At 40.9% G+C, this 9496-nt stretch overlaps 1 protein-coding gene across 1 annotated transcript; it reads right to left on the bottom strand.

The window, feature by feature from the left end:
* Positions 1-4316: 4316 nt before the first annotated feature.
* On the bottom strand, positions 4317-7993 carry LOC122051112 (quinone oxidoreductase PIG3-like). Its single transcript, XM_042612071.1, has 6 exons — positions 7682-7993; positions 7133-7312; positions 6160-6241; positions 5658-5765; positions 5427-5585; positions 4317-4711 (listed from the first exon to the last, which is right to left on the bottom strand). Exons 1-6 carry the CDS (start codon positions 7931-7933, stop codon positions 4515-4517), a joined length of 978 nt encoding a protein of 325 aa, XP_042468005.1. The 5' UTR covers positions 7934-7993; the 3' UTR covers positions 4317-4514.
* Positions 7994-9496: the final 1503 nt, after the last annotated feature.

Below are 9496 nucleotides of genomic sequence, written 5' to 3'. Positions count from 1 at the left end.
CAGTGCGAGTTATAAGTGAGCATGCTCTCACGCTTCCAGACTCTCGCCCCAGTGTGAGTTATAAGTGAGCATACTCTCACGCCTCCAGACTCTCACCCTAGTTCGAGTTATAAGCGAGCATGCTCTCGCGACCAACGACCTCCCGGTCAGGCTCTCACTCCCAACTACTAATCGGTCGAGTTACTCCCTAATCAGGGGCATGCCTCACTCGCCGCTCTGCCCGACACTCATCACACTTGCTCCTGTCGCCCTCTACCTGACACTCACCATTCACGTTTTTGCTCACCACTATTGCTCAATCGGCACTCACTGCTTACTCGTCGCTCTACCCGACACTGATCACACTCGCTCCATTCGCCGCTCTGCCCGACACTCATCGTTCGCGACTTACTTGTCGCTTTGCCAGACACCCACCATTCACATCTCAATCACCGCTATGCCTGGCACCCACCGCTCTTGCCTCCCTTGCCGCTTTGCTCGGAACTCGTCCCTCACATCTCACTCATCGCTCTGCCCCGCATTTGCTGCTCGGTCGATACCCGCTTTCCTCCTAGATTGACATTCGCATGACCACCCAATTGTTCTGCTCCCGTTCGTGCTCCATCCACAGGCTCTAATCGCGCTCACGCCCGGTCCACAGGCTTTGCTCTTGGTCGCTTTCAGTCTCTTGGGATCCACGCTTGACTCGGCTAACAGAGCCTTTGCTCCCATTCGTGCTCGATCCACGGACTCTGCTCCTATTCTCATTTAGTCTCAGGTTCCGTGTCTATCTAGCGCACAGGCTTCGCGCCCACTTGGCATTCTTTCAATCACCCGATTGTCCTTCTATTAGTCGATCAATCAGTGTCGCTTGGCTATCTGCTCGGTTGTTCTCTTTTTATCGATTGACATTTTTCTCGGTCGCGCTTATGACTTTGCACGTCCATCATTCTCTCTATTGCCTGGTTACGATTTACTGTCACTCGGCCGACATTTTTATCAATCGCGCTCATGGCTTTGTTCGTCCCTCATTCTCTCTATGGTCCGGTCGCGATTTATTGTCGCTTGGTCGGTATTTTATCGATCATGCACTCGACATCGCTCGCCCGTTCTCATTTCATTCGAATGGCATTATCTCTGTTTCTCGATCGATATTTTCTCGGTCACGCGCTCGACACCGCTCGCCCATCGTCTTTCGACCCGCTTAGCATTTTTCGATTGCTAGGTTAGCATTTTTTGCTTGTCAGGTCAACATCATTCGATCGCCCAGTTGCGACTTACTGTCGCTCGGTTAAAATTTTCTCGACCGCGCGTTTGATACCGCTCGCTCATCATCTTTCGACTCGTTCAGTATTTTTTGATCTGGGTTAGCATTTTTCGATTGCCAAGTCAACATCTTTCGATTGTCAGGTCAACATTTTTCGATTGTTAGGTCGGCATTATTTGATTGTCCTGTCGTGATTTACCGTCGATCGGTCAGCATTTTTTTGATCGTGCCCTTGGAACCCCTCACTTGTTGTCGTTCCACCAGCTCAGGTTTCTCCCTATTGCCCAACCGCCATTGTTCGATTGCCCAGTCGCGATTTACTATCACTTGGTTGACATTTTTCTCGGTCGTGGTTTACTGTCGCTCGGTCGCCTGCTCGCCTTTCGATCCCCTGTTCAACTCGGCATCGCCACAGCTGCTCATTCGACGTTATATGACAGGCCCTCGATATGACTCTGCATTCAGTAGCAATTCTATTTTTCATTTGACTGGCTCTAGTCAGTCGGGCATGCGCCTCCTTCGACTAGACTTGAGGGAGAGACTTGTGATGTGGATATAAGTTAAGGGCAGAGAAGAAATTAAGAGGAGGGGGGAGGGCATTGTGGTCAATTGCTAACTACGGCTTTTGAGGGGAGCACTGTACGCACAGCAGGGGGGGCTTGGTTTTTTCTCTGCCGCCAAGAGGAATGGGAGGGGGGCAGCTTCCTCTCTGGCCGCCACCGTCGAGCGACGGCTGCCGGCGACGACAACCTCCTTCCTCTTCCTTCTCCTCCTTGCGACGCCGACCACAACCTTCCTCTTCCTTCTCCTCCTTGCGACGCCGGCCACAGCCTTCCTCTTCCTCTTTCGCCTCGTGACGCCGACCACAACCTTCCTCTTCCTCTTTCGCCTCGCGACACCGACCACAACCTCCCTCTCCCTTCCACACTCCTCTCCTCGCTGATACCGGCCACTCCCGTCCTCTGCTCTCCCTCTCCTCCAACCGACAAGCACTCCGGTCGCCACCTCCTCCCTTCTTCCCTCTCCTCCATGTGTCGATAGTCCATGTGCCGACTTCGCCTCGGTTCCGATTCTGTCGTTGTTGTATGCTAACCCTCGTGCTGATCCAGTTGTGTGTCGTATCCCGAGCTACAACATAGTGCACATCACTACTATGTTTTGGCCTTCGAGCTGTGGTTGAATCTCGATCTGTGTGTCATCATCATTGTGTATCGGCCTGCAAGCTGCAGTTATATTTCGAATTGTGTGCTTTGTGTCTAGCCTTCGGGTTGTTGTTATAGTCCGGTCTACGTGCCGAGATCCTATTCCTTCCCACATGCCGCTGTCACATCCCGGCCTGTGTGCCGATATCCTATCTTGATTTGTGTGCTAGTGTCCTATCTCGGCCTGCGTGCCGATGTCATATCCCGACCTACGTGCTGATGTCATAGGCCAATCTGTGTATCATCTTCCAGCCGGATCTAGGTCGTGCTCGGCTAGGCGTCGTCAGATCCAGTTCTTCATCTGACTCGGAGTCATCTGCTCTTCCGGGTCACGACCACTCGAGCAGCGTCCCATCCGAGGGCACCCCCCTGGGCTAAGGTATGTTCTCTGTACTCACTCTATATTCATGTCATTATTATGCGTCTTGATTTGTACTTATATACTCGTTGGATCTGCCTCGAGCCTCGGGGTATCAGGGACCGGGCAACCCGATCACTGGTTGCAGGTAGCGTTGACCAGAGGACTTCTGACGATTTGATCAACATAAAAGTCATCTCAACATATCCCCCTCCAGGACGTCGTAATTCAGTCAACATTTTATCCATCTCATCTGACGATTTCTCTGACTCAGTTTCCGAATAAGATCATAAAAGACTCGAGAAAGAACTTATTGTACAACTTCAATTCATGCTCTTTCAGGCTGAAAACTAACACTTCAAAGTATTTCGATGCAAGAAAGATCAAGCTAGCTTTTGGGATGAAAACTCTTCAAAAGTATTTCAAAGCAAGAAATTATTAAGCAATACTTGATACGTCAAATCTATAGCACATGATATCCATAGCACACTGCGCTATAGGGTTTGACTCATGTACATCTGAGTTTTATGGGAAGCATCATGGAACTTCGGGTGAAATAGCTGAAGGACATTTCCTAAAGTGTTCCACAATATGTAGTCCCCAGAGGAAGCCTGTCCAATAATATACTCTCATCAATTTTAAGAATAAATTGAGATAGGCAGCTGTTGGAGAAAAGGTGAAGCTGTCCTAGCACAGCAGCCTTTATATGGAGATGTTAGACACCCAGCAAAACATATTATATCAATTAAAAATTGACCCTCGAACATATTAGAACAATCATTCGTGCAGTATCAACTTCATCAATCCTAGGCCAGGATAGGCAGCTGTTGTCACATAAAATGGAATCATTAGCTGCGAGATTGTAATCTCTCTAACTTAACAACTAAAACGAGGTCTTCAGTTTGACTACATCAACAGAACAGAGTTTCATCTGCAGACAGTTGTACCTAGTTTCATTATTTATCAAAGTACTAGTAGTGATCCAACAATGTGACTTCAATATATATAGAACCAAAGACAGGAAATTGAAGTAGCAAATAAAGAATAGACTTAAATATCCTGGTCAAGGATTTTTCAAAACAAAAGCCCTGGATATGGTGAAGAAGCATAAACGTGTGACAATTATGATCAGCAGACTTGTACTTGCATCTGTTCGCTTATATTCCCTATGCATATATCGATTAGAATTTCATATGTAAAACATTTAATAAATGCAAGAGAATCTAAATTTCCCTAAACTAGGAAAAAAAATACAACAATGGAAAAATTAGGGTACACAATAGAAGAATAAGTACATTAGTAAAGAAGTGTGGAGAACTACAATCGCTGCCTAAATATTTCTGTTAAACAGAATAATTAAGAGTGAAAAAGAAAACAAGTCATAAAGATTAGAATTTCTATGAATTTTATTTTTTTTAAATTAAAATATAAAATTTATATTATTTTATAAAGTTTATGTTGATTGTAATAATACAATTCATTCTAAGTACCTGCTTAAATTTTTCACATAGATCCACCAAGTAATTTTTTCACATCCACTTTTTATTATTTTGAATTCAGTTGACAAACATCATTCAATCATGACATTAGTGTATTCCACAAGTCTATAATCTGTTTCATTATATATGACATGACAGCTTCAACAGATCTACATGATGTGTTGATTTGCTCTAGCAGACTTCATGCTGAATCCTCTTATGAGTTATGATCATGGAATTAGAAGTATCTTGCCAATATGAGCACTGCTCTCCATCATCCTGTGAGCATCAGCAGCTTCAGAGAGTGGAAAGGTCTCGTGTACAATAGGCTTCACCTTGCCTGCTGCAATGGCTGGCCAGACGTGCTTCTCAACCTCAGCGACTATCTTGGCTTTATTTTCGAGGCTTCTATTTCGTAGACCAGCAGCTGTTAAAACAAACCAAAAAAAAAAAAAATCAGCAAGAACAGTCCACATGTCAGATAACTAAGCACATAGCCAATGTTTCCCATAAGTTAGTAACATTTAGCAAAAATAAAGCAGTAAGATTATGAGGTTCCTGAAAAGATGACGTTGTCTGGCAAAGGAACCATCTGGTTGAAGAAGATACAAATGATTTTAAGAACATAGAAGACAAAAAAAATAGCACAAAATAGTTGAGGCTACTACTTGGATCGCCTCCAACAGAAAATATCACTAGTCAAACATAGACCTATTACATATATGAACACTGAAGACTTGCAACTGGCCAACATATTAAGTTCTAACAAGATTGGGGATCTATGAATGGCATTATAAGGTTGAACAAATTTAACAAATTATTCCTTCGCTGTAGATATACTTTCTATACGTTTTTGTGAAAATTTACTGACAACAAGGGCAACTAGGGGCAAATTCCTCTAATACTTGGACTATTTGCATGCTCCCTCTATCTTGGATACGGACATTCCGAGTGGACACTCAGCAACTCCATTGATCACGTGTACAGTTATTCAAAATAGTTGTGTTAGACACTTAGGTCTACATTTGTGTAGTGTAAAATGCTCATTCGAGTCCACACAGACAAGTTATATGTTTGCGAGTTTCAAAACTTTCTAAGAGTCAAGTAGAATAAGAGAATGAACTCAAAATGGCAGAGGATACCTTGAATGGTAAGGCGCTTTGCCAATAGACAAGACAGATTTACTTGTGTCACTACTCCTCCCATGAAACCAATGATAAAAAGTCTACCATCAATGGCCAAGCTCTCAAGATTTTTCTGCAAGTACGGACCACCAACATTATCCAATATAACGTCTACACCTGCATAACAGATTTTACTGGGTTTTGATAGCTGCATTGCAACACAAGCTTTGTGTAGTATCAATGGCATACCGTTTCCTCCAGTTTCTTCCATCACCCTTGCAACAAAATCTTCTGATTTGTAATTGATGCAAACATCAGCACCAAGATTTTTGCAAGCAGCCAATTTTTCTTCAGTGCCTATAATCCATATGAAGGAAATGAAATATTTTCTTAAATTTCAGAAAATAGACAAACCTCTAGACTAAATCCAGTAACCCCATCACTAGGATCAAAGCTTATTCCTTGATATTTCTACGAAATCACCCATTATTGCTCTTAACAAGTCCCCAAGTGGCTTAATTGATCATAATTGTGCTTCATCTTTATTTCATTATCTAACTTATCAAAACTGATTAATAATTACATGAAATACTATAAAGATTTTTGTGCCACGTATGTATTGTCAAAGGCGATTAATACATACATGCCAGGATGTTTCTTCATGGCTGCCATATGTGTGTATGTGTCAGCATTTCATGCTACAATATGATTTTCTTCATGCAAGGTAAATTTTTTTTGTACACTAGCGTACCTGCCGTGACAAATACTCTAATTCCAAGGTGTTTAGCAATCTGAATAGCAAATGTACCAATTCCACTAGATCCGCCATGAATCTGGAAGTTCAATTACATATGATGAGTAATAGTGAAATAGAAAGATAAACTATCAGTGTAAGCTTATATGTTTATCCTAGTTCATGAGAGTTTGCAGTTCTTTTCATAGTATCTTTTACAAAGACAAAAATGAATAACAACCAGACAAGAACACAGATTTAGTATCTTTTCATAGTTCATAGGTATCAACTATCATTAAGTCTTTGAGTGTAGTTCCAAACAAAGGCCACACAAATCTACTAATCTTTGTAAAACTAAAAAACTTTTATATTATCTAACTCATTACATTTGGAAAAAAAATCTCAGCTGAGTTTGATTTTGGATCAAATCAAGGTGATTTTATTTTGGGACAAATAGAATTACACTTGAGTTGAACCTTAAGACCCCAAATTTAAGTAGGCCAAACCAGAAATTTGATTGGATGCCAAAAAGGAACATACTTAAGTCTGGTCCTAGAAGGATGCATTAGAGAAAATCCACCAATTACAAACTAGTATTAGCTGATTTGGCCAAAGTTAAAGACAATACTTAGTGCATTAGTGCCCTTAAATTTTCAATTGTTTAATTCTCAAGACATTCTTGTTAGTAGAAGTCAGTATTCTTCTCTTCTCAATATATTTCTCACTAATCTAATCAGCAACTGAGGATAGCACCATAAGAGATAACATCTAAACTACACCAAATATCGAGAATCCTACATAGCAACATATGCCAACATATTACCTATTTCCTAAATAATGATCTAACTATCTGTCAATCAAATGCATTTCTTCCAATCAGCTTAAAGCAAACAACAAACAACTAAGATTTCATATTTCGTATTGAACCTTCAAGGGCACACAAAAGGCTACATATGTAAAACAATACAACAAAGAATTGAGAGAGATTTACTAATAAGGTCTCCCCTGATGACAATCGGCTCATCATGAATATAGTTGACCAAACAGTGCATGCAACTTCCGGAAAACTAGCAGCATCTCGCACAGACACTCCTTCTGGGATGGGAAGTAGCTGCCCATCCGGTACCACTACCTTCTCTGCATATCCTCCTCCACTTAGAAGGGCACATACCTGAAGACGACAGAACGAACTAGTCATATGTCATCCACAATTAATGCAGAACCAAATTTTGATTCCAAAACTTCAAAAAAAAAAAAGAAGAATGATTAAACACATTATATTAAAATTTTAATCCCAAAACTGCGAATAAGACAATGTAATGGCTATAGACACCGAAAGCACCCAAATTATGATTCAAAATCAAGGTAGAGATCTACAGGAGACAAATAGCACAGGGCTTGTTACGCCAGAAACGCAAACTTAGCCAGAAACTGAAAATTGACTACTGACCTAGCTTATTAAATGAATTCTTGCAAGAAAATTCAATCAAACAAATGAAGACCAACAGAGCCAGCAATCCAACAGGGAGGGTCAACATACCTGATCACCAACCTTCCAGCGCGTAACGGATTTTCCTACTGCGATGATCTTACCAGAGCATTCGAGGCCTGGGTAAGGGCTTGCGCCCTTGGGCGGCGGGTACAAGCCCTTCCTCTGGATTGTATCGGCGCGGTTGAGGGCGGAGGCTTCCACCTGGATGAGGACCTCGTTGTCACCAACCGCCGGCTCTTCCACCTCCTGAACCTGAAGAACCTCGGGGCCGCCGGGGTTCGTGATCACCACCGCCTTCATCTCGATCTCGCAGCAAAGAGTGACGCTGTTAGACGAGACAAAGTGGTAAAATTGCTATTCGAACGGCAAAAGTAGAGTCTTGGACGAGTGTCCCACCGTCGGATTAAAAGATTATAAAGAATTTGTTTTAAAACATGACATTTTAATAAATTAGGTTTTAGGGTTTCACAATTTTGACATTTTATAATCCACGCATCCGACTTTTATTCCGATTAGTCCGAGAAGGGGACGGTTAGGCCCTAACAAGTGACTTTTATTCCGATTAGTCCGGGACGGTTAGGCCCTAACAAGTTTCAAGCAAATTTAACCTAATATTCATCTAGATATCCAACTCGTTTGAATCATCATAAATCAAAGAATATAACAAACGGCCTAATAGTACGAGGACCCAGCATAAAAATTAAACACTCGTTGTCTGAGGAAATATTAGGTTGATGGATTTAAGAAAGAGAGAATGAAATGATAATAAAAAATAGTATTTGGATTGTACATTTGGAATTATAATTTAAAAATAATTTTTAAATTTATGGGAATAAATCAAAATCATATAACTAGTTAGATTTCATTTCATTCCCATTCCTATTTCACCTTATTATCAAACTCATACTCATAGTCATTCCCATTATTTAACTAAACGTTACCTAAATATGTGAGTACCCTACCACTTAAAACATCCACACCCACTTCCACTCCCACTTCCGAGTCCAGCTCAAGACATAGGCGTTTAAGATCTATGTCGGCCCCAATTTTATTAAAGCTCATTGATTAAATAATTAAATAAAGATATTAGTAAAAGTTAATTTAGGTTTTTAATATTAATTAATTATAGCATACATGTTAATAAATATTATTCTAACTCATTAATTACATCTTATCAATGAATTAACTTCCTATTTATACCTTATATTTATCCTTATTTACTTGCGATTAACCAATATTTTATTCTATTTAATCTTATTTTCTCATAATTACAATTAGCCCAGATTTTATTCTATTTAATTATATACATTATAAAACCTCATAAACTATTTCCCTCTCAATATCTCTCAAAAATCCTAGTCTTTCTTTTATTAGTGCTTCGCCCCCTTTTCTTTTTTCATCAGCAATTCTGTATATTTATGCTCTCTCACCGGTGATACTTTAAGAAAACACCCTTTTCCTCCCTCACCGATAATATTTCTTTCTCGTTCTTTCTTTTTCTTCCTCGATAATAACATGAATCAGAGATTTTTTATCCATACAACGCAAAGTAAAATGCGTGATAGTTTTGATATGTTCAACCAAGTTAAATTAGGTCATGTTTATGTTTGATGTCTTGTGTCTAAGTGTGCAGAACTTAGGAGCACAAGAATTTGAGCTGCAGACGTAACGGACGAGAAGGATGGTGCAGGAAGCGAGTCGACGGGCTCAATACATTCGAGGGACGAGAAGTTACAGAAGAATATATCGGTGGATGAGACGTACTCGACGTTTGAGAGATGAAAAGCCAGGAGGAAGTCTGCTCAAGGAGATGGTCAAAGTTGAATTTGAGTGAGTTCTGTTGGATCGAGAAGAATTTAGATA

This window comes from Zingiber officinale, chromosome 3A (genome assembly GCF_018446385.1).
Source record: "Zingiber officinale cultivar Zhangliang chromosome 3A, Zo_v1.1, whole genome shotgun sequence".
In the NCBI taxonomy this organism is placed as follows: Eukaryota; Viridiplantae; Streptophyta; class Magnoliopsida; order Zingiberales; family Zingiberaceae; genus Zingiber; species Zingiber officinale.
This window is presented reverse-complemented; position numbering and strand designations above follow the sequence as displayed.